The sequence below is a fragment of the Panonychus citri genome, unplaced genomic scaffold (genome assembly GCF_014898815.1).
Source record: "Panonychus citri isolate SS breed McGregor unplaced genomic scaffold, ASM1489881v1 Contig00102, whole genome shotgun sequence".
Lineage (NCBI taxonomy): Eukaryota > Metazoa > Arthropoda > Arachnida > Trombidiformes > Tetranychidae > Panonychus > Panonychus citri.
The window spans coordinates 550860-578094 of record NW_026515507.1 but is presented as its reverse complement, the minus strand read 5'-3'; the positions used below and the strand labels follow the sequence as shown (position 1 = coordinate 578094).

General features: G+C 33.9%; 10 protein-coding genes and 1 long non-coding RNA gene across 13 annotated transcripts; 5 read left to right on the top strand and 6 right to left on the bottom strand.

The window, feature by feature from the left end:
• The first annotated feature begins 37 nt into the window (after positions 1-37).
• Positions 38-1100, top strand: LOC128388762 (uncharacterized). The gene is made up of 2 exons (XM_053348217.1): positions 38-894; positions 961-1100. The coding sequence occupies exons 1-2, from the start codon at positions 546-548 to the stop codon at positions 1098-1100; spliced, it is 489 nt and encodes a 162-aa protein (XP_053204192.1). The 5' UTR covers positions 38-545.
• A 40-nt stretch (positions 1101-1140) lies between these two features.
• On the bottom strand, positions 1141-2976 carry LOC128388746 (caskin-2-like). Of its 2 annotated transcripts, none has more exons than XM_053348201.1 (2): positions 2779-2976; positions 1141-2393 (listed from the first exon to the last, which is right to left on the bottom strand). In XM_053348201.1, exons 1-2 carry the CDS (start codon positions 2785-2787, stop codon positions 1476-1478), a joined length of 927 nt encoding a protein of 308 aa, XP_053204176.1. In that variant the 5' UTR covers positions 2788-2976; the 3' UTR covers positions 1141-1475. The 2 variants fall into 2 exon arrangements, with proteins under 2 accessions (XP_053204176.1, XP_053204177.1); XM_053348202.1 differs by lacking the exon at positions 2779-2976 and adding an exon at positions 2594-2761.
• A 1070-nt stretch (positions 2977-4046) lies between these two features.
• On the bottom strand, positions 4047-4923 carry LOC128388794 (uncharacterized). Its single transcript, XM_053348250.1, has 2 exons — positions 4581-4923; positions 4047-4476 (listed from the first exon to the last, which is right to left on the bottom strand). The coding sequence occupies exons 1-2, from the start codon at positions 4636-4638 to the stop codon at positions 4190-4192; spliced, it is 345 nt and encodes a 114-aa protein (XP_053204225.1). The 5' UTR covers positions 4639-4923; the 3' UTR covers positions 4047-4189.
• Positions 4924-5034: 111 nt separating this feature from the next.
• Positions 5035-7390, top strand: LOC128388792 (uncharacterized). The gene is made up of 8 exons (XM_053348248.1): positions 5035-5195; positions 5455-5511; positions 5625-5752; positions 5960-6040; positions 6101-6157; positions 6245-6314; positions 6407-6826; positions 6895-7390. Exons 1-8 carry the CDS (start codon positions 5124-5126, stop codon positions 7009-7011), a joined length of 1002 nt encoding a protein of 333 aa, XP_053204223.1. The 5' UTR covers positions 5035-5123; the 3' UTR covers positions 7012-7390.
• A 513-nt stretch (positions 7391-7903) lies between these two features.
• On the top strand, positions 7904-9097 carry LOC128388791 (oxygen-dependent coproporphyrinogen-III oxidase-like). Its single transcript, XM_053348247.1, has one exon. The coding sequence runs from the start codon at positions 7962-7964 to the stop codon at positions 9021-9023; it is 1062 nt and encodes a 353-aa protein (XP_053204222.1). The 5' UTR covers positions 7904-7961; the 3' UTR covers positions 9024-9097.
• An 85-nt stretch (positions 9098-9182) lies between these two features.
• On the bottom strand, positions 9183-12863 carry LOC128388788 (transcription initiation factor TFIID subunit 4B-like). Of its 2 annotated transcripts, none has more exons than XM_053348244.1 (9): positions 12416-12863; positions 11674-12078; positions 11474-11563; positions 11272-11400; positions 10732-11194; positions 10483-10613; positions 10282-10407; positions 9963-10211; positions 9183-9862 (listed from the first exon to the last, which is right to left on the bottom strand). In XM_053348244.1, the coding sequence occupies exons 1-9, from the start codon at positions 12731-12733 to the stop codon at positions 9758-9760; spliced, it is 2016 nt and encodes a 671-aa protein (XP_053204219.1). In that variant the 5' UTR covers positions 12734-12863; the 3' UTR covers positions 9183-9757. The 2 variants fall into 2 exon arrangements, with proteins under 2 accessions (XP_053204219.1, XP_053204217.1); XM_053348242.1 differs by having other exon boundaries at positions 11674-12081; positions 12416-12862.
• Positions 12864-13232: 369 nt separating this feature from the next.
• Positions 13233-17664, bottom strand: LOC128388761 (homeotic protein spalt-major-like). Its single transcript, XM_053348216.1, is given in 8 exon segments — positions 13233-13496; positions 13559-13687; positions 13770-13859; positions 13985-14454; positions 14456-14814; positions 14817-16811; positions 16888-17004; positions 17347-17664. Coding segments are annotated over 5 exon segments (3231 nt in total). The 3' UTR covers positions 13233-13496; positions 13559-13687; positions 13770-13859; positions 13985-14012.
• Positions 17665-18004: 340 nt separating this feature from the next.
• Positions 18005-19354, bottom strand: LOC128388796 (uncharacterized). Its single transcript, XR_008325334.1, has 2 exons — positions 18663-19354; positions 18005-18587 (listed from the first exon to the last, which is right to left on the bottom strand). It is a non-coding gene; the product is annotated as an uncharacterized LOC128388796 (long non-coding RNA).
• A 195-nt stretch (positions 19355-19549) lies between these two features.
• On the top strand, positions 19550-21725 carry LOC128388790 (ELKS/Rab6-interacting/CAST family member 1-like). The gene has a single exon (XM_053348246.1). The coding sequence runs from the start codon at positions 19721-19723 to the stop codon at positions 21122-21124; it is 1404 nt and encodes a 467-aa protein (XP_053204221.1). The 5' UTR covers positions 19550-19720; the 3' UTR covers positions 21125-21725.
• A 173-nt stretch (positions 21726-21898) lies between these two features.
• LOC128388789 (phosphoacetylglucosamine mutase-like) lies at positions 21899-24154 on the top strand. The gene is made up of 4 exons (XM_053348245.1): positions 21899-22177; positions 22268-22748; positions 22836-23495; positions 23619-24154. Exons 1-4 carry the CDS (start codon positions 22080-22082, stop codon positions 24006-24008), a joined length of 1629 nt encoding a protein of 542 aa, XP_053204220.1. The 5' UTR covers positions 21899-22079; the 3' UTR covers positions 24009-24154.
• Positions 24041-26483, bottom strand: LOC128388793 (ubiquitin-conjugating enzyme E2 R2-like). The gene is made up of 3 exons (XM_053348249.1): positions 26300-26483; positions 25457-26199; positions 24041-25222 (listed from the first exon to the last, which is right to left on the bottom strand). Exons 2-3 carry the CDS (start codon positions 26145-26147, stop codon positions 25182-25184), a joined length of 732 nt encoding a protein of 243 aa, XP_053204224.1. The 5' UTR covers positions 26148-26199; positions 26300-26483; the 3' UTR covers positions 24041-25181.
• Positions 26484-27235: the final 752 nt, after the last annotated feature.

The following is a 27235-nucleotide window of genomic DNA, read 5'->3' as shown; positions in this document are numbered from 1 at the left end:
TGTTATCCAATTAATGTTAATCACCTAAATTAAATAAAAATTGAGCCAAATCACCAAAAATTTTCATTAAATTATCTTTTTGAAACATTTCAATTATCTGTTGGAATAGTTGATTAAATAATTTGATTACTCTAGACAATTTATCATTAAATGACAGCGATTGATCACCATTATCATTATCCAGGGTAGAAATTGATTTCTTAAATTGATTTTGATCAATATTTAGATCAAAGGGCAAACAATTAACGGTTAATAATGAGACCAGAATGAAAGTCATACCAATGAAAACAGAAACAATTAAACACGAATTCATTGATTTCATCTTGGAAACAATTAATTAAATAGTAATGATTAACGAATTGGATAATCACAAAGGTTATATCAATTAGCGTCAATCACGTAAATGATTAGATGATTAGTAAGAATAATAAAAGGCTAATTGTTAATTTAGTGTTGAAAGGGATTATAAACTTTTGATTTTCTAATTAATTTTTTTCTTCCCCGTTTCTGATTAATCTTTAAATTGTCGTGTAATTTAGTGATCAATGGGAATTGATTTCGACCCTATTCTAGAGAAATGGGCGGAAAACTATTTACTTTCCTATGGAATTATGTTGATCATCTTGTCAACAATTAAGATAATTTTCCATTTGGTCACAATCGCTCTAAATGCCTTTTTCTGTGACACTTTACGGACGAAAACATCGATTCCTGATTCGGTTTCCGCGTTCAAGGCTTTCATCGATTCCTCGGTGATCTTTACGACGGCCATTTTTGCGATCATGGGAGCAACTGTAGAGACCACTTCGTACATCACCCTGACCTTTTACCTCTTGATGACTCCACTTCAAGCGATCATGCAAATTTGGATCTGTATGAAATGGATGTTACTTGGTGAGAATTTTTCAAATTAAACCAACAATTGAAAATCTAATCACAATCTACTTGATCTAATTGCAGATGAAAGACATTCAGTTTATCCTTTGATTGAGACATCTCTCGAATTACCAATTGCAATCATTCAATTGCTTGGAATCAGTGTTGCCATTCCCTTGGCCTCTCGTGAATATTACATAATTAAACATATTTATGAATTATAAAGTTAATTGTTTCGACCGATCAATATACGATATTGTCTCGTTTTACATATTCAATCCTCAACAATCAAAATTTATTATTGTGACTAAATCATCGGGATCGTCACATACTTTGAGACAAATGGAACATGAAAAAATAGTTGATTACATGTTTCAATTATAATTGTCTCCAAATTAACAAAGGTTTTTTTGGTGTCTTTGTATATTTTATACAATTTTATAAATTATAACAATATAATTGTTTGTTTTTCTTTGTTCACTAATTTAGTTAACGTTGAGAGGTTGCAAAGCACAATTTACAGATCATAACAGCTAAATGGGGTTAATTTGTTTGTACAAATTGGTAATTGATATGAAAGGTTAATCGCTTGTGATTAATCATAATAACCATCTAAGGGAAACAAAGTCTCTGATGGTTGGTGGTATTGGTGGATAACCGTCAAGGAAATTGTCAATACTTTGGCTTCCACAGGCTTTGAGTAAAACAATTCTGGCCAAAAATTTGAGTTTCATGGGTTTTTGTTGATTTTTCATCCATTCTAGGAATTCATGGAAAGCGGTCATTTCATGTTTATATTGCCGATCAATGTATTCAATATGGCACGAGGTAAATCGCAGTTCAGATTGATTAAGGATGGAAAAATTATTGTCAAATTTGTACCCAACCAGGTAAAGTAGTTTAAGACAATCGGTTGACTTTGAATTGAAACGGAATCTGTCCAATTTAAGATTATTGATTAGTGAAGGATTAAAGTTGATCAATATTCTTGTAATCTCCAGTAAACCTTGACGAATTGATTCCAGGAGATAATTAGAGTCTAGGAAAGCTTTTCGTTGGAGTAATAGGGAAACCACTGAAGGAGAATCAAATTCAATTGCCAGGCCTAAAGGTGTTGTACCCATGGAATCATAACTATCAACATTACCACCATAATCAAGTATCTGTTGTATAACTTGTTGATTACCGTTTTGAACAGCCAAATGAATCGGGTAGATGTTTAATTTACATGGTATTTGGGAACAACCAGCTTCGGTTAACAATTGAACCGAAATTAAATCACCTTGGGCAGCGGCATAATGTAAAGGTGTCATTCCATCTTGATCTTGAGAGTCAACATTATCACCTGCGGCAATTAATTTGGCCAATTTACCATGATCACTTTGTCTTACAAGTCGATGAAGCTTGGGAACTTTAAATGGACAAGGTCCACTATCGGGACCAAAAACATAATCAAAAGTGGGTCCAGGACCAGTTCGCCTGGTACCTTGAGCGTTACCCATGTAATAATATAAATCCTAATAGAAAATAAGAAAACACACCAACTTTAGGATAAGAAACACACAAAATTCTATGCTATTTAAGTTATTTAGGTTATGTCAAAACGAGAGAGAGAGAGAGAGAGAGAGAGAGAAGAAAAAGGTTTGAGAAATGAAAGATAAACTTGAAAGAATTGGAGAGAAAAGAGAATAGAAAACAGCTGAAAGGAGAAATATACCTAATGTTAGTTGACTAATGGTGATCGGTTTAATTGTTCACAGTTAGAAGATGATTAAATGAGAATCTATAAGAGTACAGTTGATACTTAATTAGATGAAGTCAAGATTAACAATGAAGGTTAAAATTTAATTGTGTCTTATTAACTGGCTCGGTGACAATATTTGTGGGAAAATAGGTGACAACCTTCATCATTTTTTGGTTCCTTCGGGAGGCTTGTTAATGTTTATCTAAGAAAGACAAATATTTTCATCTTTTTCAATTTCAACACAATCAATTAACAATCACAATTAACTAATATTGAACAAGGAAAATGATTAAATGACAAACAACAATTTACAAATACAAAAACACTATGATTTTACTAACTAACAAATAGCATCAAGATAATCACATAGAGAGAGAGAGATAAACAATAACTTTCCTTTGGTTTGTTCATTTTATGAACTTGAGGCGGTTTTTTTCATTCGTTTGATTTTTGTTTCTTTTTGCAATTAAAATTGATTTTAATTTCTAATTGTTGACTTTTCTCTTTGTTTGTCTATGGTATTTTCAAGCACTTTCATTAGAATTTTATTCCAATTGTTGAATGGATTTTGTTAATCTCCAGATTGCTGAGTAAATTTTCTTAGAGATTCGATTTGGTTTCATTTGGAATCGATTATATTTTTTAATGTTTCTAATTTTTTGGAAACTAATGAGAAGAATAAAGTTTCACCCTGTTCAGTTGAGAAAAATTCACTTAATATTTGAAGAGTTTCTTTGAAATCTAAGTAACATTGTTTTACACTTTGATCGGGAGGTGAGGGGGAAGATGAGGAGTTCGGTGGTTCCGATGGGTTGGTACTTGGCGGTGGAGTATTTGAAGAGGTATTCGTGGTTGGGGTGGACGGAGAGGGAGAGGAAGGTGGCATTGGAACTGTTGATGATCCAGAGTCCGGTGGAAGTTCTGATGATGGACTTGAGGGTTGAGTCATTTGTTCAGTGGTCATTGTCTTTGTTTCTGTGCCAATCGAAGGTGTTTGTCCTGGTGAACATGTTACAATCGGATCAAGAGTATGTGCTGATTCAGATTTCAATTGATTATTAAAGAATTCATATAATTCTGAGAAAAAAAGAATTTACAACAACGATTAGAATTAGAATCAACAATTAACAACGATTCAAATCATTTACCTGATTCGTTTACTGTAATTAACAAGGTTAGAAAATAAAAATTGATCAAAAACAACAATTTACTAATTTTCGTCATTTTTTTTTATTACATCAATAATTGGAAGACAGTTAAATCACCACAATTAACCATTTTGATTTTGTTTTTCTTTACTTTAATTGCTTCAATTCAATAAAATGCTAAATAATCACTCAGATCTGATTGCAACAAATTAGTTAAACTTTCAACATGATTAACTTGAAAATGAACAGATTGTTAAGATTGAAAATTGATATTTAAGTTAATTGTTAAGAATTGGAATCAAATAACCAAATTTGTTCACTGTCGTTTGATTGAACAAGGATTGATTTTTAATCCAAAATGTTTAATTGTTTTCAATTGGAAATTGACAATCAGATTAACTGATTGAGAGAAATTTTTTTATTACAACTTGACAATAAAATCGAGAAATTTAATTTTCTCTCTAATCAATCTAACAACGAAATTATTTTCTCCACCAGTAGAATTAGCTTCGATGTAATTAACTAAATTAGTTAATTTCTCCTTATAGCTATTGATACACTCTTTGAACATTTCAGCAATACGTTTCTTCACATCATTAGCTGATTGTTTACCAGGCAGAGTCTTAATTTGTTGGACAATTTGATAATCACTATTATCTGAATCATTTGGAGTTGAAGGTTTGTCTTCTGGTTCAATCGCTTTGGTTTCTAAATGATTTGAAAAAAAAACAAACAAATTAAAAAAAACAAAATGAAATTAAAATTACAATTACAATTAGCAACTTCGATCAACAATTAACTTGAATATTTACCTGAATGATTAACAACGATAACGATGATAAGGTAAACAACGGAAAGAAACATTTTCATTACAATTAATAAGAAAGAAACATTAACCAAACTCCAGAAATTATATTAACTAAATGACAGTTTTAACGAGACAATTTAAAGTTTACAATTAACCTTATTGACTAAGAATATCAAATTACAATTTAATTACAATTCCAACAGATTTGTAATCAAATGAAAACTCATAACAGTTAACAGGGAATCAATTCTCTTCAATTTTAATTGTCCTTCCAATTTATCGATCAGAAAAGAGACTATGGTTAATCATAAGGCGTTAATTGTTAGTCCAAGTTAATTTCAAGCAGAACAATTAATTATTTTTTCATCTTGGAATTTCAATTTTAGCGGAAAAATTGAATTTTCTCCTTGGGATTCGGATACTTTTCTATCCGAGTCCGCATGCTCTTGAAATTACCTTCGGTTATTGGATCGAGAAAAAAAAATTTTCTTGATTGTAGTTGACTAATTAATTAATATTTTTAATTCGATTTACAATTAGCTGGATCATGGCTCCTGTTTTAGGTCAGTTTGGTAAGAGTGTATTGAACAATTTCGCTAAGGGATATAGTCATCCAAAGGTGAGTGAAGGTTAATTTTTATTGTGTCTCCCAATCAAAGGAAAATCTCTTGGTTTTGATTTTTCTCTTTCTTTCCTTTCTCCTTCTCTTTCTTTTGGTATTCATCTTCTCTCTTTTTTGTTATGTTTTAAAAGTGAATGATGTAAACAGTTAACCAGTTATATGACCTTTTTTAACCTTTCATTGATTAATTACCTTTTTTATTTTAATTTTATTCTAATTGTTTTACTTTAATTTTCTCTTATCCTTTGTCTACTAGGTTTTCTTATCAAATAGTAGCACAAGCTTTCGTGATATGTCTCGAGGAAGGAAAATTGTAAGTACTCTTCATCTCTCTTCTGGTTTCCTTTCTCATCATCAAATTCATTTACTATAGATCTGTAATATTCATTTGATATTTTTTTTATTTTTTTCCATTCTCATCTTCAGTTATTAACTTCTGGTGGATTTCTGGCCACAGCAGCTGCTGGATTAGCTTATGCTCTTAACGAATCTGTCAAAGCTATCGAGTTAGATTTGCATCCCCCTTTGTACCCATGGCCACACAAGGGTCACCGGTGAGGAATAATTTTGATGACTAATCCTTTCAATGAGATTGAATTTATGTGTTTGATTATTGACCCAAAGACGGTAGTCTAAGGAATAATTCTCATTAATTGAGTTAATATAACTGCCGTGTTGATCTAATTCATATGAGCTTATCGGGTTGTTCCTCTTGAATACAATCTTATTGATCTTATTTTTCTCTCCTTTCTATTATACAGTCATGATCCAGAAATGATAGCCATGGTTCCATTCAAGAAGCCAGAGATGGATAAGGCTTTTGGACTTTACGATGCCGGCGGGTAGGCCAAACTTCAAAATTATCACAATATAATATAAACTAACCTTCATTTTTCTTATAGTTTACGACGAGGTTGGCAAGTTTACAAACAAGTATGTGCTGCTTGTCACAGTTTGCGGTAAGATGAATTTCTAATTATCACTGTTTCATGATTATTGATAATTGAGAACATTGATTTTAACAATTAAATCTATTTACTTTTTAGGTTCGTGGCCTACCGACAATTTGTTAATGTTTTCATGTCGGAAGAAGAGGCTAAGGCAGAAGCTGCAGAGGTAATAAAAATGATCTCCAGATAATCTCTGATTTCATCATTTTCTTTCCTGCTCTTACAATTCATACTTATTGTGATTATCTTTTAATTTAGGCAACAATCACTGATGGACCTGATTCGTCTGGTAAAATGTTTCAAAGGCCGGGTAAATTATCTGATTACATTCCCGGTCCTTATCCCAATGAAGAAGCTGCTAGAGCAGCCAACGGAGGAGCATACCCACCAGATTTATCTAACATAACTATAGGAAGAGAGGGTGACGAGGATTATGTATTCAGTATACTTCGAGGTTACGTTGATCCACCAGCAGGAGTGGAATTAGGAGAGAATCAACATTTTAACCTTTATATGCCTGGAAATGCAATCGCCATGGCTCAAGCTTTGTATAATGGATTAATTGATTACGATGATGGAACACCCGCAACATCCAGTCAAATGGCTAAAGATGTCACTCAATTTTTGGCCTATTGCGCTACTCCCGAACTAGAGGAATGGAAGAAATGGCTTTTCAAGGTAAAATACAATCCATACAATTAATCAACAGAATCATTAATATATTTGTCTTCTCTCTTTCTCTCTAGTGGACAATTATTTCATCTTGTTTGTTTGGAATTTCATGGTACTATAAACGTTATTTGTGGTCGTCGATCGTTTATCGAAGAATAGCTTACCGAGATGTAAATAAGAAAGATCATTAAGATCTTTACGTTATATGGTTACCCCCAATTTGACACCAACAAAGTCTATGGAGTCTTAATTTAAAAAAATCTACACAAAAGAACGATTAGTTGATGAAAAAAAAAACAAACTATAAATTTCATTATCTTCTTTTTTTCGTCTGTTAATTATTGGTGAACAATTTATTAAGGCTGCTGATAAACATACTGAAATTTTAATTCGATCAGATCATTTTCACATCTTCAGCTTGTTAACGGTTAATCGTTAACATTAAATTGTCCAACAAAGGGTTGATTTCTTTGTTCACCATCAATAAACTCTAGGAAAAGAAATGAAAACCCCTTTAAGATTATTGTTTTTAAACAGTTTAGTTGATAAATGCAAAGATTTAACTTGAAATTTGATTAATTTTTTTTTCTTCCGCCGCAAAAAAAACAAATTTAATTGTAATTGATTTTTTTTCTCCATTCGCATTTCCAACGATATAGAGATGAGGTTAGATTTTAATAAATGGAAGTTTAAATTAATGAAAATTTCGGATCATTAAAAGATAATTGTTACAAACGAATGGCTCAAATTATTAGTAACAATTGAACAAAAAAACTAATTCTGATTATTTCTGAGAAATTAAGGAAAAACGATTATCAATACTAATCCCAAGTTTGATTAGATAATTTACTTGATTGAGATTCGGAGGGATGTGCAAGTGATTGACTGAATATTAGATTATCAGAATTATTTCATCAATGAATTAAGTTTTGTCGGTTGATCGTAATGAAAAATTGTTCGAATTTGAGTTAATTAGAACAATTAACAATCTAATGTATTTAATTTGTCTTTTCCCGGTTGGAGGAGGTTCTTACAAGTGCCTTAGAGATTGAAGAAAGGAAAGAAAGAAAACATTTTTCCGAGTGTTGGTTTTACTTTTTGGTTTATTTTGGTTTTCTTTTGTTTGGTAATTACAATAATCATGGAACCTGTTGATCAGAATTTAACATGTGATGAGTTTATGGATCAATCGATTACACCTTTAGACGAACTAAAAGCCACTGGCTCTTCGACTCGAAGTATATTTGAAGTGTTTATACTCTCGGTTCAGAAAAGATTTTGTGTCGCTTTGGAAACAATTGAAAAGAAATCAAATGAATCAATTGTCGATAGCGAACAGAACGGATATTCTGGTCGGTGTTTTGTCGCTGATCGATGGCAAAGGAAAGAAGGAGGCGGTGGAATTTCCTGTGTTCTCCAAGACGGCAAAGTGTTTGAAAAGGCGGGCGTGAATGTCTCTGTGGTGACTGGTCAGTTGAGCAAAGAAGCGGTTGTCCAGATGAAGAAACAACATAAAGACATTGATCTTGAAGAAGGTCGAGAGTTGCCCTTTTTCGCAGCGGGTATAAGTTCAGTCATTCACCCAAGGAATCCTCATGTGCCCACAATCCACTTCAACTATCGTTACTTTGAAATTCAAGGTCAAAAAGGGTCAACCGAATGGTGGTTCGGAGGTGGAACTGATTTAACTCCTTATGTTTACGATGAAAACAGTTTCAAGCACTTCCATTCAACCCTCGCCGATGCTTGTGATCGTCACGATAAAAGTTATTACCCCAAGTTTAAGGCGGAATGTGATGATTACTTTTACATTAAACACCGAGGTGAACGTCGAGGTGTCGGTGGAATATTTTTCGATGACCTTAATAAACCTTCATTAGCTGATTGTTTTGGTTTCATTAAGAGTTGTGCTCAAGCTGTGATTCCCTGTTATCTACCATTGGTTGAGGCTAATTACTTGAAATCTTATTCACCTGATCAACGACGGTGGCAGTTATTGAGACGCGGTCGTTATGTTGAATTTAATTTGGTTTATGATCGAGGAACTAAATTTGGTTTTGCCACACCGGGAGCAAGAATTGAAAGTATCCTAATCTCACTTCCACTTCATGCTTCATGGGAGTATATGCATTCACCTGTTGAGGGAAGTGATCAGGATAAATTGATGAAAATTTTGAAACAACCAAAAGATTGGGTTTGTTAAATGTTTATCCAAATTAACTAGTTTTGATTTGTTCGTTTCTTATATAATAATATTAAAGATTAATAATGAAATAATATTATTATTTACAATGGTAGAAGAAGAGTGAGAGAGAGAGAGAGAGAGAGAGGAGAGATTGAAAGAGAAACGGATGAAAAGGAGTAAAAGACATTCTGTATTTTAATTGTTTTCAGTGTTTTAACCTGTCATAAATTTAATATTTCAGGTGAAAATATTGAGCGAAAAGTTGAAAACGTTGAAAACGATAGTATTGTTGGTTATTAGTGTGAGGATGAATTAATGATGATGAATTTGATGATAGGTAGTGATTGTAAAGATGATTATAATGATTATGATGATGATGATGATGATCAAGAGATGGTGAGATTTAAGATGCATTCCTTTTTTTTCTTGTTGCTGAGATTTTGTTTGCAATATATTTATAGATAAAGTCCTCAGTGTTTCTTTCATGTTCATATGGTCATTTCCGATGTGATTATTTGACCAGCAAGATTGTTGCTCTGCTTATTAAAAGTTTCCAAAAAAAACAGTAAAGAAAGAAAACACTTTCGGCTATGCATAATATACCTCGAAAATTTTAAATTGAAAAGCATTTTGTTTTCGAGTTTTCTCCTTTGGTGATATTCTGGTAGATTAATCAACTACCATCCAATTTTATTAAAAGTTGATTTATGAATTAATTAGATTTGTATCTCTTTTGTAATCTTTGAAATATATTATTTGACATATGCTTTATAAAGCATTACACTTCGAATCATTTCACGTTCTTGTTCCATTAAAAACTGAAGGTCACGTATATTTACTCGTTTAAATCGACGAATCTATCGAATTGGAATAAATAGGAAAAAAAATCAGAATAAGTTATGATGGTTTGAAGAGATAATCTATAAAAGATCTTAGATTCAATCTGTTGAAATTTACCTGTGCCTTAGCTGGCGTACTGGAAAAAAATGACAGGCCTTGTGAATTATTAGATGAATTGTTGATAAATGAATTATTTAGACTATTATCTGATGCGTTTGTAGTTTTAAGTTTTTTACGAGGACCTATGGCTAATAAAGCGGTTTCATTGGCCTCTCTTTGACGAGCTTCTTCCAATTCAGCTCGCTGCATTTCCTTTGCTTTTTGCTTCAGTTTAAGTTGTTCAGGATCTTCCAATTTAGAACGACTCTGTAGATCAAAGAATTAAAGTTAGATGAAATTGTTTCTTTCTTTATTTATCAACTCTATTCCCACTTACCTTCGCGGCTCTCATTAACATCTCCCTCTCCTGCTCTTCATGCCTTTTCTTTTCTAATCTATCCAATTCCTCGAGAAATTTTGTTTGCGCTCTAACATCTTGAGTTACTTCAAATCTTGGATCACTCTGTGGAAAAATAAATTAAAATTAAAATCGTTTATATTATGGTCAAGTAGTTCGGTCTATTTAGATTTTACAAACCTTAAAATTTTCCATCCTATGTTCAGCTATGATTCCTAATTTTTCAACTAACGTTTTTAACCGCTCTTGCGCTGCATGAGAGACTAGGGATACTACGTCTGAAAGAACGTCATCAAGACCATTTCTCTTAGCTAAATAATAGAATATTAAAATTAAACAATCAATTTTAGTGATGCATAAAAAAAATTGCATAAAAAAGCTAAAAAGGCGTCAAAGAAAATTTTTAAGCCTTTAGAACAGGTCACATACCTATTTCATTAATACGATTTTGAAGTGGATTAGTAAAAAGGAAATTTTCGTCTTTACAAGATCTAATTTGAGCTCCTACGAATTCAGCATTGGTGGCCAATATTCTCTGACTTTCTTCAACTAAATTTACACCTCCCATTGCGGCTACATCATTAATATCATCATCGTCGCGAAGCGTAGTTACAAAAGCCTTCTTTTCTATTTTTTCTTTGGAATATGCTATATTGCGGGCTTTCGCTGCTGATGGTCTAATTTTAGCATTATTTTGTGAAATAAGAGGCATTTTGCTAAATTGAGCTGAAGTAACAGGTGTTATCGTGGTCGCCGTAGATGTTGATGAATAACTACTAGTAGTTGGACGAATATTTGTAATTTGTACGGTTCCTTGAGTTAAATTAGACAAACTTGCTAACTGAGGTGCTGTAAGTACACGGATGGTATTTTGTCTAGGTTGTGAAGTGAGCTAGAAAGTGCGAAAGAAAGTAAAATTAGTAAAATGCGTTAGACATATGAACTCTTTTTCTCTTTCAATATCCTTACCTGAAAGGTGTTTTGGGAAAGTGATTGCGGTTGTAAAGGTAATTGGACTGACCCAGGGGGAGGAGGTCGGACACCATCGATCGCCGTCTCGTGTACCATTAATGAATGTCGAAGATAAGGCAAACTTTTCTGTAAATCGAATATAATAAAACGAAGGATTATGAAGATTTTGAAACTAAACTAATTTAATGTGTTAACTCACCTTAAGAAATGGTATAAGACACGGTTGAGGAGAAGAATTAAGCTCACTTTGTAATTGATTGGTAAATTCATCAGGTTCGATTACTCCATCCTAGATATGAATTGAAATCAATAAATGAGAACAATGGTCACAAAAATATAATTCGTCACATTAATGAGATACAAAAGGTGAAATTCTGTTGGTCCATACAATAAACTTACAATTAGGCTTTGGATCAAATTTTTAACATTATTTGCCGTTTGTTCTGGCTGATCACTGGCTAGTCTTATCAAAGTGGAAAGAAAATTTTTGCACTTAATCTTAGCAGTATTTGGTGACATTTGAGATGGTTGTGAAGATGCAGCTTGGGCATTTGCCGGGGTGGTTTGAATGGTTAATGGTTGGCTTAATTGTACTTGACCACTTCTGGATGTAATCACTGAAGAATTGGGTATAGCTGTCATTTGAGGTGCTCTTATGGTTGTCCCCACATTAGTTGAGTGAGGTACCATAGTCTGTAATCTAAGGGTCTGTGGTTGATTTGATTGAGTTAAATTGTGATTCATATTCAGAAATTGTAATGTACCATCCCTAATAATGAATGTATTTCTAGCCACTGGAAAGTTCTGCTAAAAAAGAAAGAAAGAAAAAACAAATCAGTCAACAGGGAGAAAAAAATTCAATTGGTATTGAAGAAAAAAAGGTCAAGAAAAAGGGAAGTAGAAACTGAGATGATATTCCCGCTATGAATAATTTCGTTCTTACAAAGAATCAAAATTTCACTAGGATAACTTAAAGTTTCAATTTTTATCAATTTATGGGATATTATAAATATTCTCTATACGTTAGTGTAAATGATAGGATAAAATTGTAAGAAAAATTGATTAAGAAAACAGAATAAAAAGAAAACTAGAGAATGAAGAGAAAAGTGAAAAGTAACAGGAAGAGTGAACAATGTATTACCTGATTGAGAGTCATGGTCGGTCTAGTGAGGATCTGACCTCCCAACCTTAATGGTTGATTTAAATTGATTACCCGAGGTTGTGATCCTCTTTGGTGACTAAGAGCTGATACAGAGGCGGGTGTCACAGTAACGGTATTAGATGCTGGTCGACTAGGTGTTAAAACAACTTGTGAAAAATTAGCCTGGTTACTTGGATTAGACACAACAGACAATATCTGTGGCTGTTGATTTGATCCACTCTGACTTGAGACTGGTCTTGTTACAGTGAGAACAGTTCCACTTGATGAGATAGTCTGATTATGAATATTAGTCGACATTTTCACGACCACAATCTAATCACCTTCAATTAAATCAAATTAAATAATAAACAAAAATTAAAACAAGATTACAAGTACAATTATAATTAAACATAATTCAACAACATCATTGAATCAAAATGAAACCGAAACTGAAATAAAATGAAAGGCCCATGTTCAGATTTGTGGCTCCATCTGTCGGTTTTAAGAGGGACTAAGAAAAAGCGCGTTTTTTGTTCTCTGTCTTCTTTTCTTTTTATGTTTTTTCATTCCGATTATAATTTAATAAGAAACTAAATAGCAATTCCTCTATGAATTGACCACAATTAACTAATTAAATTAAACATTTGATTGGAGCATATTCCAAGTACAAACAATACAGAATTTTTCTTTAATTTATCAAAACATTTTTGTAAAGTTTTGATTGGGTTGATGTTCAATGGAAATTAATTGTTGGAGATTTAATTCAATTTGTCTTCCCATTTTAAAGCTTTTTAATTAATTAAATCAAATTGAAAGGTTTGAGGGAGATAATTTTGTTTATTTGGTCAGTATTATTATATTAATACTGATTGTTAGTCTATTTTGATTTATTTTCGTTTAGCAGCAATTTGGGTCAACAATGGTATCAATGGATCCAATTTGGTTTCACTTGATTTAGATTTTTTAATCTTTCTCAATTTCCGAGGGGATTCAATCGTTGGAATTGATTGATAATCAACTGCAGCATCAAATCAACTTGATCACCATCATGGATGGATGTTTGACTAGATTGTAGAGCGAGCTAGAAAATGAATAAGTAAAATTAATAAAACATAAACTCTTTTTCTCTTTCAATATCTTTACCTGAAAGGTGTTTTGGGAAAGTGATTGCGGTTGTAAAGGTAATTGGACTGACCCAGGGGGAGGAGGTCGGACACCATCGATCGCCGTCTCGTGTACCATTAATGAATGTCGAAGATAAGGCAAACTTTTCTGTAAATCGAATATAAAAGAACGAAAGATTATAAATAGAGATTCTAACACTAAACTAAACTAACTTAATGTGTTAACTCACCTTAAGAAATGATAAAAGACACGGTTGAGGAGAAGAATTAAGCTCACTTTGTAATTCCACAATAAATTCATCAGGTTCGATTACTCCATCCTAGATATGAATTGAAATCAATAAATGAGAACAATGGTCCCAAAAATATAATTCGTCACATTAATGAGATACAAAACTTGAAATTCTGTTGGTCCATATTTTTGTTTACCATAGAATAAACTTACAATTAGGCTTTGGATCAAATTTTTAACCTTATTTGTCTTTTGTATTGGATGATCCTTGCTTAGTCGCAACTGGAGCTCCATTTGAGCCAGATTTAGATGAGCCCGCTCCAGGTGAGAGTGGTGATTTAGCTACTAAAGCTTGAGCTGCTGCTGTGGCTACAGCGGCAACTGCAGCAGCAGCGGCAGCGGAAGATGAGGAAGCACCTAAGGGAAGGGAGTTTGGTGTTGATGAATTTAAATTTCGTTGGTGTTGTAAATGGTGAAGTCCTAAAGCTAGTGGATGTGAGGGTGATATTGATGAGGGGGAGGGTGATGGAGTCCGAGCTGAGGAAAGTGAAGGTGATGATCGAGGTGAATCTGGCCTTCGACTGCTTCCACCTCTCTCCGAACCATTTCTGGGAGTTAAATCTAAAGCACCGCTGGTTGATGATGCAGAGGGAGGATTAGGCATTAATGCCTCTTCCATTGGGCGAGGTGTTTACCCACGACCCATTTGAAACTGTTGTTGTATTTGGAGGGGTCACATTGTGACGAGAAGGTGAAGATCGGTGAGATGATGAGCGTAAATTATGATGATGAGAGTGCTGATTATAATTTGAAAGTGCTAAAGGTGAAGGTGCAAGAGATGATGATGGTGATACTGAACGAATGGATGATGAAGATGACGGAGATGATCGTGGTGATCGAGGCGAGGACGAAGACAATGTTGGTAAACGTAATCCTAACGCATTAACTGGATTCATACCGAAAGCAGCAGCGGCCACCGCAGCCGCTGGAACACCAGATGATGACGATGAACCATTTCGTGGGGTCAAGTCAAGAGCACCACAACGGCGGAAGATGAGTTTGCCAATGATAGAATCATATCTTTCATTGGTAAATAATGATTACCCGTTACTCCGGAAACAGCAGCCGCCGCTGCTGCTGCAGCGGGAGACATTAAAGGTGAACGATGATGATGAGAATGATGATGAAAAGAAGGAGGTAACACCGGAGAACCACCATCAACCCCACCACCACCTCCCCCTGGACCTTCACCACCGGAAACTCGGGAAGATCCACTTCGATTAACTTCAGAGGCAAGTAAATGAACGGGATGTAAACGAATGTGCTGTTGCAGTACCAATGCATTAGTGAACTGTTTGTGACACACTGGACATTGATGAAGCACTCGAAGCGGAGGTTTAACCCGATGAACTCCCATGTGGGTCTTAAGGTTACCCTTGGTGGTGAAAGCGCGATCACAAATTTCACACTTGAAGGGTCGCTCACCAGTGTGGGTCCGATAGTGCATTTGAAGCGCCGATTTACAGGAAAGTACTCGGTGACAGATTACACATTCATTTGAATCACTTAATTTATGTTCAATGTTATCAACTAATTGTTGTAATTTATGAGTTTCAGATGCTTTTTGTATCTCCATTAAACTTTTCCATGAGTTATCAGCACTTCCAGGTTTGGGTAATAAATCTTGATAAAAGTTTGGATCCGGTGCAGCGACTCCTAGTGTATCTGTTGGTGCTAAACTGCCACTTGGTGTTGTCGAGAGCGGCGGAGGTGTTGACGGAGAGGCCGACCCAGCGGTGGTAATTGTTGAAGTGTTGTTATTATTATTGTTGGGTGTAGTGGTTGTTGTTGTTGACAGCGAAAGACCTGAAGGTGTTGTAATTGTTGAATGATTTGATGTTGATGAATTTAAATCGGGTGTTGATGTTTTGGGTGGTTGATTGGAGGAGGAATGGTGATGATGATCATCATTATTATCATCATCATCTTCTTCATTATCATTATCTTCATCATCATCGGTAACTATTGGCTGTGGTGGAGGTGGTGTTGAGGTATTATTATTGGAGGTTGAGCCAACTGATGCTCGAGATGATAAAATTGTGTCATTGTTGTTGGTAGTGATGTTGGCTAGGGTGGTTGTCGTTGTGTTGTTGAGGTGAAGTCCAGCAACGGTTAGATTTGCCGTTGTCGGGGTAAAGGGTCCGAATGGTGTAAGACCAAGGGTGGAGAACATGCCCCCAGGGAAGGAGGATGCAAAACTTGGAGGTAGAAAAGGGTTTGAAGGTGGGGTCACTGTCGAACCGGTTGATAAGGTTGTCGGTAGTTTAGAGGTTGTTGGTGTTGATGCGGTTGCAGAAGGATTTAGTAAACCACTGAATGATAATCGATGAAGTGGTTGTAAGGGATGATGATTATTATTGTTGTTGTTGCTATGATTATTGTGATGATGAGGATCAGATGATTCATCATCAGATGAGAATGGATCTAAGTTCATTTTACTCAGATGATTACCACCATTGGTTGATGAGCACATTGATTCATCTTCCTCTCCAAATTCATCACCCACTTTACTATTATTGCCATAAGATTGACCATTGTTAGCACCATGATGAGAGGTTCCATCATTGGTTTTCTCATCTTCTCCCTCAGAATCACCATTGGAGAGTCTAAGGTATTTATCGGTGTGTCTTTCAGCGTGAATTTTAAGATTACCCTTGGTGGAGAAACGGTTACCACAAACTTTACATTTGAAAGGTTTTTCTCCGGTATGTGAACGAATGTGTATCTGTAGGGCTGAATCGGAGCCGAAAGCTTTACCACAGAATCGACAACGATGCCGATAATTGGAATCACTTTCTTTGCCATCTTTACGAAATTTGAGAAAATCGGCTCCCTCCAGGTCACTTAGACCGTTCATTAGAAATGAACTTCTCTGCATAGTATTTTGAAGAGCCTGTTCGGTGGTTCGTTGTAGTAGCTCCAAAGTGTTTGGTCCACTTGGTGAGGATGGAGGTGGAATGTCAATTGCCACTTCTGGATGTAATCACTGAAGAATTGGGTATAGCTGTCATTTGAGGTGCTCTTATGGTTGTCCCCACATTAGTTGAGTGAGGTACCATAGTCTGTAATCTAAGGGTCTGTGGTTGATTTGATTGAGTTAAATTGTGATTCATATTCAGAAATTGTAATGTACCATCTCTAATAATGAATGTATTTCTAGCCACTGGAAAGTTCTAAAAGAAAGAAAAAACAAATGAAGAAAAAACAAATCAGTCAACATGGAGAAAAAAATTCAATTGTATTGAAGAAAAAAAGGTCAAGAAAAAGGGAAGTAGAAACTGAGATGATATTCCCGCTATGAATAATTTCGTTCTTACAAAGAATCAAAATTTCACTAGGATAACTTGGCGTTTCACTTTTTATCAATTGATGGAATATTATAAATATTCTCTATACGTTAGTGTAAATGATAGGATAAAATTGTAAGAAAAATTGATTAAGAAAACAGAATAAAAAGAAAACTAGAGAATGAAGAGAAAAGTGAAAAGTAACAGGAAGAGTGAACAATGTATTACCTGATTGAGAGTCATGGTCGGTCTAGTGAGGATCTGACCTCCCAACCTTAATGGTTGATTTAAATTGATTACCCGAGGTTGTGATCCTCTTTGGTGACTAAGAGCTGATACAGAGGCGGGTGTCACAGTAACGGTATTAGATGCTGGTCGACTAGGTGTTAAAACAACTTGTGAAAAATTAGCCTGGTTACTTGGATTAGACACAACAGACAATATCTGTGGCTGTTGATTTGATCCACTCTGACTTGAGACTGGTCTTGTTACAGTGAGAACAGTTCCACTTGATGAGATAGTCTGATTATGAATATTAGTCGACATTTTCACGACCACAATCTAATCACCTTCAATTAAATCAAATTAAATAATAAACAAAAATTAAAACAAGATTACAAGTACAATTATAATTAAACATAATTCAACAACATCATTGAATCAAAATGAAACCGAAACTGAAATAAAATGAAAGGCCCATGTTCAGATTTGTGGCTCCATCTGTCGGTTTTAAGAGGGACTAAGAAAAAGCGCGTTTTTTGTTCTCTGTCTTCTTTTCTTTTTATGTTTTTTCATTCCGATTATAATTTAATAAGAAACTAAATAGCGATTCCCACATGAATTGACCACAATTAACTAATTAAATTAAACATTTGATTGGAGCATATTCCAAGTACAAACAATACAGAATTTTTCTTTAATTTAGCAAAATTTTGATTGGGTTGATGATCAATGGAAATTAATTGTTGGAAGTTTAATTATATTTTTCTTCCCATTTTAAAGGTTCACAATTGTTTAAATCAAATTGAAAGGTTTGAGGGAGACAATTTTGTTTATTTGGTCAGTATCATTATATTAATACTAATTGTTAGTCAATTTTTGTTTGATCATCTGATGATAATCAATTGTTACAGTGGGTTATGTCTTAATTGACCATTGTAATTGTTGATTGTGTAATTAACGCCATCCTTGGGTTTGGAAATTTAAATTGGGGGTTTGTTTTTGATCATCTTTACGATTTTTGTTGATTTGTTTTCGTTTAGCAGCAATTTGGGTCAACAATGGTATCAATGGATCCAATTTGGTTTCACTTGATTTAGATTTTTCATCTTTCTCAATTTCGAGTTGATTCAATCGTTGGAACTGATTGATAATCAATTTTATCATCAAATTCATTGATTAACGAATCATCTTGGTCATCATCATGATAAATATTATTTTCTTCATTGATTATCTCATTTTCTACTTTACTGAAAAAAAATTAAGAAAAAAAACCAAAATGAATCATATAGATGAGATAAAATATAATCAAATTAGTTAATTACCTGAGCTCATCTGTGATTGATTCACATAATTTACCATTAGAATTGAAAACACAATTAGATTGGGGGAATATTCCTCTTGATTCAACCATCACAATTAGAAATAGTTGATTAACCATTAAGACGACTAAACATATTGTTTCATTTCTCATGATTAAAACAATCAAGGTTTCTGTTTATTTCAAACCACAAAAACAAACAATCTAATCGATTGAACAATCAAATTTAAACGAACGAAATTAAAAGGAAAAGTGAAAATTAACAATCAGATTTACATACAAATTAAAACTTACTAAATGGTCCAAGCAATTAGATTGAATCAAGAAATTATGATCAACCTTAAATGGCGCATAAGTTTTAATGACCAGTGGTCAGTTTAATCTGCAATAAGTGTAACTATTAATATCTGATTATATTCAATTTAATTGACAGTATTTTCCTTGTCTTAACTTAATCACAATCACGCAAATAACATTAACCTAATCAATAATTTCCTTTTCACAATTAACACCTACAATTGTTTCCAAAATATTCTGACAATCAAATGATTAAATTATCAGCGAATTCGTTATCACCAATTAATCAATCAGATCATTTACTTAGTCCAACTAATTGCAGGGAATGTCACATATTCAATATTTTCTTGATTATCTTCATGAAAGATCAATAAAATTCAATCAATTACAATGACAAATTTCTCGACATGCACGTGACTAAATCCATTTAAATTGAAATGTTAAATATCTTTGAGATCTTCGTTTAGCTTTTCGTAAATCAATCACAATCATGATAATTAACAATGGAAACATTTGTTAATTAATTAGAGAAAAAACTTTGGTCTTTAAATAGAAAAAAGAACAAGAGATGGCGCTGAAGTCGGCGAGCAAAATGTTCTCTTTTTAGAATTTTTGAAAATTCGATTTTCCATCAATCTAGTTGTTCGTTATTGTCTTTCAATTTTTTTAAATCAATTGATTAAATTGATAAATCATCTTTATTTTTACTTTTTTTAATTGTTTAGTTGGTTTTATTTTCTCAATTATTAAGTGTTTACTGTGACAATGGATCCGAATGAAAATAATTTCGGATCAAAAATGAATGAAAGTGAAGTGATTGATACTGGCGCTGATGTTGCTCACTCAGAGTCTATTGAAAAGATGGAAAATTTTGATTATGGTGCTTCAAATGTTGATAGATTTTTGCAGCAGATTATTCAAATTGAAAATGAACGCATTTTGGTTCTGAGAGAAGATTTTGTTACCTCTCAACAATTAACGGCTGAAAATGAATTGAAAAATGTAAAACTCAACTATATAGCGGAACTGGCAGCTTTTGGTGATAAAATCAACTCGGATGGTCAAGTGTTGAAAAGAAAAAAAGAATTAGAAAGTGAACTATTGGAGTCCATCAATAAAATCATATCTGGATGTAAAGCTCACCTAGAAGTTTGTAAAGACATCAAACCTTTGATGAGTACTGTCAGTGCGACCTTGTCTGGGAATGAAAAAGCTGGAATGGATGAAGATCGAGAAAGTGCAACGGTTTTCGCTGCTTTAGCCAACCAGAGTATTGATGGCTATGGATATTCCAATAAGGTGAAAAAAGTTGATGCGAGCAACAAGAGAAGTGCTTCTGATATTTTAAACGATTGTTTGAAAGTTTTCAAGTTTCTAAAGGAAATGGGTCCATTTGATCCACACGGTGATGAAATAATTTCAGTGCGAAAATCACTTGTAGAGTTAAATGGAAAGTTCGACGAGACAAGAGTAAAAAGTGATATAAAAGATCGTGAAATTGAAGCAGTGAACAAAGAATTGGCGGTTCAAGATGAAAAGATGAAAGAAAAAAAACAACAAATAGCTGAAGCAAAGTTGAAAGCCAAAGAAGCTGACGAAGTCACCCAGGAGAAATTGGCTGCCATGATTTGTTCAAATACAGAAAAACAGAGACAATATGTTGCCATGGGAAACAGAATTGAATCCATGAAGGAGAAAATAAAAGAGATACCAGAGCTCGAACAAAAACTTTCTACTATTCAAGAGAAAGTCGCCAAGAAAAGTGCAGCTCTAATTTCCATGAGATCTCAAACTGAAGAAAATAAAACAAAAATAAGGGAGAAGACCGAAAATATTGAAAGTTTAAAAAAGAAAACAGAGACCATGGACAAGGAATATGGTGAAAAAATTCAAACTTTACAAAGTAAAGCCAACAATAAGGAAATTGAACTTAGAAGTGCCCAAGCCAGAGCCCGAGTATCAATGCAAGATGGTGACAAAGTCAGAGAAGAATTCGAACAAAATCAGAAACGAATAAAGTCAATCGAAGATGAATTCAGAGCAGCCAAAGAAGCTGCTCGCCGACGTAAAGCTGAGAAAAAGAAGAAACTAAAAGAGAAACGAATGGTCAAGACACAACTTTCAGGAGAACTACTGATGTTCAAACTATCGAGAGGAATAAAAGTCTAATCATTTCTCTTCCATTTTCTTTTAAATTTCATTGATCAAATTTTTGTATATTCTATTCCAAATTATTGTTTGGTTATTGAGAAATTAATCAAAAACAAATAACCTGAAAATCTATCAAATAGATACTCAAATTATGTAACGAAATCATCTTGTTGGTTAAAACTTTGACACTGATTGGTACAAACAGGAAACAAAAGTACAAACCGATTTCCAGATAGAAAAACATCAAAATTAACGATGATTGTTAGTCAGTTGATTAACAAAAGATACTGATAAAAGCAATTAAACCAAGAAAGATAAACAAAACACATAAAGACAATTTGACAAGACCAATTGCCGTTCATCAGGAAAATCATCACGACTCATACAATTAGATGGAAACAATTAAACAAAAAGAGGAAAAAGGATTAATGTAAATTGCTCCAAAACATTACACCTTTTCTACTAATCAATACAATCATTTAATTGTTAACAATTTGAATGTAATTCTTTCAATTGTCACTTGACAGTCTCTCTTTTGTTAACATTGATTGTTTTGGATAAAACATCGTTGCTATTAACCATTTGATTTCCAATTAAAATTGACACAGTTTTCAAAAGATCAACCAGATTGCTCACTCATTGGATTATTTTTCACTTAAAAAAATTCAATTAACTTAGAAATGGAAACAATTAAAAAAATGAGAAAATGTTTCTTCTAAAACTCTGCCCCCTACATTCAGAAAAGAGAAACAAAAGTTACACTTGATCACAATCACAAGAATTGTTGTGATTTGGTGATAACTTTGATTGTCTTTATTTAATTGTCGGTTAATTGTCATTGATTTTTATTGCTTCTATTGATTAGAGTAAGTTCTTTGGTGTCGCGAGATGGAACCACCAGTAGATTTGTAAGAGAGAAAAGAAAAGCTATAAAATTGAAAGTAAATCTGAAACAATTTAAATTAGTGATTAAATGGATTCATCAACGGAACAATTTACTTCGGTCGCTTCTAAATATCCCAAAAAATATCCTGAGGTTTTCGCCTATGGTACCTCTGGAATACGATGTCTGTAAGTATAAATCACTTCATCTGCTACTAATTTAGCTTTTTAATTGTTAATGTTGTTTTCTTAATCTTTTGTTTCCGTTCTTGTGATCAGTGGGCATAAACTTGATTCCACTGCCTTTAGATTGGGAATTGTTGCTGGATTAAGGTCTCAAATTAACAAAGGTAAAGCTGTTGGTTTGATGATCACTGCTTCTCATAATCCATCTGATGATAACGGAATCAAATGTATTGACTCTCATGGATCAATGTTGGACGAGGAATGGGAACCAATTTGTACCAAATTAGCTAATCTACCGGATGAGGAGTTGAAACAATCTGTTGATGATTTGATTAAAGAGCATCAAGCGAATGGACCAAGTTTAGTGTTTATTGGTATTGATACACGAGGAACATCAGCTGGATTAGCGAAAGCAGCCACCGATGGTGCTAAAATCGTCGGTGCTGAGGTTCGTCACTTTGGCCTGGTAACTACTCCGCAATTACATTATATGGTTTATACTTATAACCTAAATGAAGGTGACCCAACTGAACAAGGTTATTACAATAAAGTGTCAAGTGCATTCAAAGAGTTGGTGAGTTTAATTGCTAATCCTTAGATCGGGAGATTAAATTGATTTAAGTTGATCCATTAATCTTTTGTATCTTCTTTATGTTGACAGTGTTCTGCCTTTAAGGAAGTTCCCTCTAATTATGTGCCGATTTTGAATCTCGATTGTGCCAATGGTGTTGGCGCTTGTTCCATGAAAAAGTTGGTGCCTTTGTTAGAGCCTTTTTTACAGGTGAAACTTCACAATACCTGCGAAAAGGGAATGGTCAATTTCGAGTGTGGCTCTTCTTATGTTGAGACAACATTCCGACAACCTTATGGTTGTGCCGTCAAACCCGATGAACATTGGGCATCTTTCGATGGCGATGCCGATAGAATCATTTTCTATTATCGAAACTCCGACTCGAAATTGCGAATATTAAATGGCGATAAAATTGCAGCTCTGTTCTGCATTTACATTAAAGAATTGGTCACCGCTTGTGAACTTTCCAATAAACTGACCATTCAAGTTATCCAAACAGCCTATTCGAATGGAAGAACAGCCGAATTCTTGAGAGATACAGTCGGTGTTCGAGTTGTTTGTACACCAACTGGAGTCAAACACCTTATGAGAAGAACATCAGAATGTGACATTTCTATTTGGTTCGAATCTAATGGACATGGGTCAATTCGTTATAGCGACAGAGCTTACGAAATAGTTAAGGAAAAAGCTTCAACTGATTCAACAGGTTCAGCGAATCTTTTGATTAAAATCTTCAACCTTATGAACCAAGTAAGTAACATTAGAAAGCAATTTAACTGCAATACTAATGATTACAAATTCTGAAGTAATGATTGTGAATTTATTAACATCAATTAATTCATTTAACTCTTTCTCATTCATTTACATTTCCAGGCTACAGGTGATGCAATTTCTGATTTTCTTTTGGTCGAAGCGATTCTCAGAGCTAAAGATTGGGATCCTAAAAACTGGGACGCTGTTTACACTACTTATCCCTCGAGATTGATGAAACTAAAAGTTCCCGATCGTAACTTCATCAAGACAAACGATATCGCAACGATCATCTATGAGCCCGAATCATTGCAACAAGATATTAGTAAATTGATTGAGACTTTCGGTCCAGGGAGTCGAACGATTGTCCGAGCTTCTGGAACTGAAGATTGTGTCAGAATTTATACCGAATCAACTACTCAGGATAATGCCGATCAATTGGCTGAACAAATTGTCTTGTTGGTTACTAAATATTCTGGACTGAAACAACAACGATCAGAAAAACTCGATTAAAATTTGAAAATTGAAGGGAAAATTTTAAATCATCGGGGTTCAAGTAATCATCTATTTATTAACAAAATATTTACATCTCTTGATTGGATAAATTTATACTTTTCATATTTGTTTGATTAAAAATATCGATTCGGACACACTTTTTACTTCAGATTTTTGTTGGATTATTGTTCATCCTAAAGGCTTGACATTCAATCTTGACTTCGATTCCATCAGTTTAAGATTTTATGTGTTGTGGTGATACGTTTTTGCGTTTCCTTTGATTTGTTGGTCACGAGCATCAATAACTGTCCGAATACAAGGAAGCAAGAGTTTTGTAAGTCAAGATGATTAGAGGAAGGAGGAAGAAAAGGAGGACATTGATGATACAATTAATTAGTTGTTTTACAGGAAAAAAAATAAATCTGATATCGTTTTAATCCAGGAGTGTTCCCTAATTGATACTTGTTTTACGCTTCATGTTGATGACGATGATGGTGTGATGATGACTTCACTCAAATAAATCATTCACTTAGATGAAGGGTGAGTTGGAGTACACACCTGAAGGGGAACTATGATGAGAGAGAGAGAGAGAGAGAGAGAGAGAGAGAGAGAGAGAGAGAGAGAGAGAAGGAAGATTAAGATGACAAGGAGGAAGAGATGGAGAAGGTTATTGAATGGACATAGAGGTTGTCGTTGTGTAATTGTATTTGAGTGTTGTGGTGATGATTAAGATGAGGTATATGTTAATTGTTATTTGATGGAAAAGAGAGATACAATATTTTTACTCTTATTTTGACAAAAAAATGAGCGTTTTCATCCTAATGAAAGAAATTATAATCGATAAAGTTAATCTTCTAAAATAATTGATTATTTTCAATGAAAACTTTTGTTCGATTTGAATTGAAGAATTGGTTGAAAATTGAGGTTATAATAGTTTTTCAATTTCGATTTTTTTGTTTGTAAAATTTCAATTGAAACTGAAAGATTGCGATTGAACTTTTGGTTTACTTTTGTCAAAATAAGAGTGAAATTTAAATTGTAGTTTGTAAATTGATTGTTAATTGTTGATTAATTGCTGCTATGGGTTCAGGATGGAGAGATGGAGATCATGGTAATAGGTAATTCATCGTGGATTCGTTGCATTAAGAGAGAAACAAAATTGATGATCGTAAAATTAATAGTGTGAATCTTTTACATCCCATTCCCCGAATCTTCATTGTCATTGAAGTCTTCTGTTGAGAGAGGGAGAGAATGAAGAAATAAAGAATTAGAAAAAGAAAACATCAGCTGATTCTAGTATAAACAAAAAATTAAAATTAACTATGCTGAGCATGAGCTGTTTCCATGTGAGGCTCATTTTTCCTCTTTTTGATCTTACCAAGTGCGTAAATTATTGTATTAATCAATAAGCTTTAGTTGATTGGATGGAAGAAGAAAATTGCAATGAAGAGGAAAAACAAACTAACCTTGATCGGTTTCTTCGAGATCATCATCGTCATCGTCCATGTCTCCATAATCATCATCATAGAAATCAGCTAAATCGGCCTCCATCTCGGGTGGTTTAGACTTATGTTTAATACAATATTCCTCGATTGTTGTTGGCACCACGACATTATCTTTTTCTGCTTCATTATGAGTAGTCGTCACTTGTTTTCTAATTATATTTTCATATTCTTTATCTTTGCCTTTTGAATCTTTCCATCGTCTATACATGACGGAAGCATCGACATTAGCGGGCGACGAGGTGTTTGGCTCATTCAGCAGAGAGATTACACTTAACAAAATAGTTCGAACATTTTGAGTTGGATTCCATCTTTCACATGGAAGTTCACCCGAATGTGGATCATCAACGGGAGGATGTAAAATAGATATACAAAGGTCACCATTTTCGTAAACATTTGGATGCCAAACTTTAGTAAGGAACTTAAGTGATGGTGGATTGTAAGGATAATCAATTGGAAACTTCATATTGGCCTTGAAATATCCTCCCTCATAGAGAGTATGTGGTGGACCAAATATTGCCACTTCCCATATGAATAAATTATCATCATCAGCTAATTTAACTCTAAAACCTTCAACTGGTTCTTCTTGTAGAGATTTAAACTCCATAGAAAGGGCTCTTAAAGCAGATGCAGTTGGACCCGAAGGTTGTCCCATCTCGAGATGTGATTACTTCTTGTTGTTAAGGTAATGTGAAAATGTAAAAAACCTAAAAGAGAACAAGAAGCAGAATAGAAAAGAAAGAGAAATAGACACTAAATAAAAAAGAAAAAGAAAAACACGATTCAAGGAAAATAAAAGTGTGTTACGTTGTCAAGTGTTAGAATTAGAACAAAATTTCAAGCAAATCAACACGAAAACGAAAACAATTACACAGAGAAGCAAAGATTAGAATAGAAACAAAATAAGCCAAAAAAAGAGAGAGAAAGAGAAACGAAAAAACCAATGAGATTTAGAAAAAGAAACGGATCATCAAAGAGACTCAATGGAAATGAGGAAGAAAAGAAAGACCAGATTAATAAAATTTTTAATTTCTTTCAGACCTTTACGGTCGTCATATGACTGAACAGCCTCGTAGTGCTGCTCTCTAGTGGTCATATGTTCATCGACCACGGTACAATTTAGCTTTTTCTTGCAACAATTTATAAAATTTCTTTGCTTTGGTTACTTCTCCCCTGTGCCATTCGCTTATCCTTTTTTTGAAAATTTCCTCTATGTCCGGTATTTCCTTTTTCATCCATTCGCATTCGAATACATAGTGGTCGACTGTCTGGTAGGCTTTCCCACAACATTTCGGTCTAAACTTGTAACCCGTTATCTTCGTCATTAGCCAAATTTTGGTGTCGGTGAGTTTGTCTCCCAGTTCAAAGTTGAATATGTTGAATTTGGATTTGCCTTTGATGTACAATTGTTTCATTTTCTCCTTCGCTTTTCTCTTTACTATCAGTTCCTGTTCTAATCGATTGTTCGTTTGTCCTTGGTGTGTAATCTCCCGTGTGTTGTCTTCTTGCCAGTTCCAAGGCGTAGTGTAATTGGTGAAGGTCCATTCTCCTTGGCGTTTCAATAATTGTCGTATTCCTTTGGCGAATTTCGAGCTGCCTTTCAGGTATCGTGTTGATGTTTCATCCAATTCTATCGTCGTTCTTCCTGATCCATATTCGTCTATTAGCCATCCTAATCCGATTAGTGTTATTTGGTATCTGTTTTCTATTCTGGGAATATTTAATCTCACATAATTAGTGTTT

Excerpts from the sequence above, each read along its gene's own strand:
- LOC128388789 (XM_053348245.1), top strand. The coding sequence starts at position 22,080 with ATGGATTCATCAACGGAACAATTTACTTCGGTCGCTTCTAAATATCCC. Across the intron at positions 22,178-22,267 it reads ACCTCTGGAATACGATGTCT|TGGGCATAAACTTGATTCCA; the intron begins GTAAGTATAAAT and ends TCTTGTGATCAG. Across the intron at positions 23,496-23,618 it reads TCTTCAACCTTATGAACCAA|GCTACAGGTGATGCAATTTC; the intron begins GTAAGTAACATT and ends TTACATTTCCAG.
- LOC128388762 (XM_053348217.1), top strand. The coding sequence starts at position 546 with ATGGGAATTGATTTCGACCCTATTCTAGAGAAATGGGCGGAAAACTAT. Across the intron at positions 895-960 it reads TATGAAATGGATGTTACTTG|ATGAAAGACATTCAGTTTAT; the intron begins GTGAGAATTTTT and ends ATCTAATTGCAG.
- LOC128388791 (XM_053348247.1), top strand. The coding sequence starts at position 7,962 with ATGGAACCTGTTGATCAGAATTTAACATGTGATGAGTTTATGGATCAA.
- LOC128388788 (XM_053348242.1), bottom strand. The coding sequence starts at position 12,733 with ATGTCGACTAATATTCATAATCAGACTATCTCATCAAGTGGAACTGTT. Across the intron at positions 11,564-11,673 it reads ATTTGATCCAAAGCCTAATT|GATGGAGTAATCGAACCTGA; the intron begins GTAAGTTTATTG and ends ATTCATATCTAG. Across the intron at positions 10,614-10,731 it reads AAATCGTATTAATGAAATAG|CTAAGAGAAATGGTCTTGAT; the intron begins GTATGTGACCTG and ends TCTATTATTTAG.
- LOC128388790 (XM_053348246.1), top strand. The coding sequence starts at position 19,721 with ATGGATCCGAATGAAAATAATTTCGGATCAAAAATGAATGAAAGTGAA.
- LOC128388794 (XM_053348250.1), bottom strand. The coding sequence starts at position 4,638 with ATGAAAATGTTTCTTTCCGTTGTTTACCTTATCATCGTTATCGTTGTT. Across the intron at positions 4,477-4,580 it reads TATCGTTGTTAATCATTCAG|AAACCAAAGCGATTGAACCA; the intron begins GTAAATATTCAA and ends CAAATCATTTAG.
- LOC128388793 (XM_053348249.1), bottom strand. The coding sequence starts at position 26,147 with ATGGGACAACCTTCGGGTCCAACTGCATCTGCTTTAAGAGCCCTTTCT. Across the intron at positions 25,223-25,456 it reads TCTCGAAGAAACCGATCAAG|AAGACTTCAATGACAATGAA; the intron begins GTTAGTTTGTTT and ends CTCTCTCAACAG.
- LOC128388792 (XM_053348248.1), top strand. The coding sequence starts at position 5,124 with ATGGCTCCTGTTTTAGGTCAGTTTGGTAAGAGTGTATTGAACAATTTC. Across the intron at positions 5,196-5,454 it reads AGGGATATAGTCATCCAAAG|GTTTTCTTATCAAATAGTAG; the intron begins GTGAGTGAAGGT and ends TTTGTCTACTAG. Across the intron at positions 6,315-6,406 it reads CTAAGGCAGAAGCTGCAGAG|GCAACAATCACTGATGGACC; the intron begins GTAATAAAAATG and ends CTTTTAATTTAG.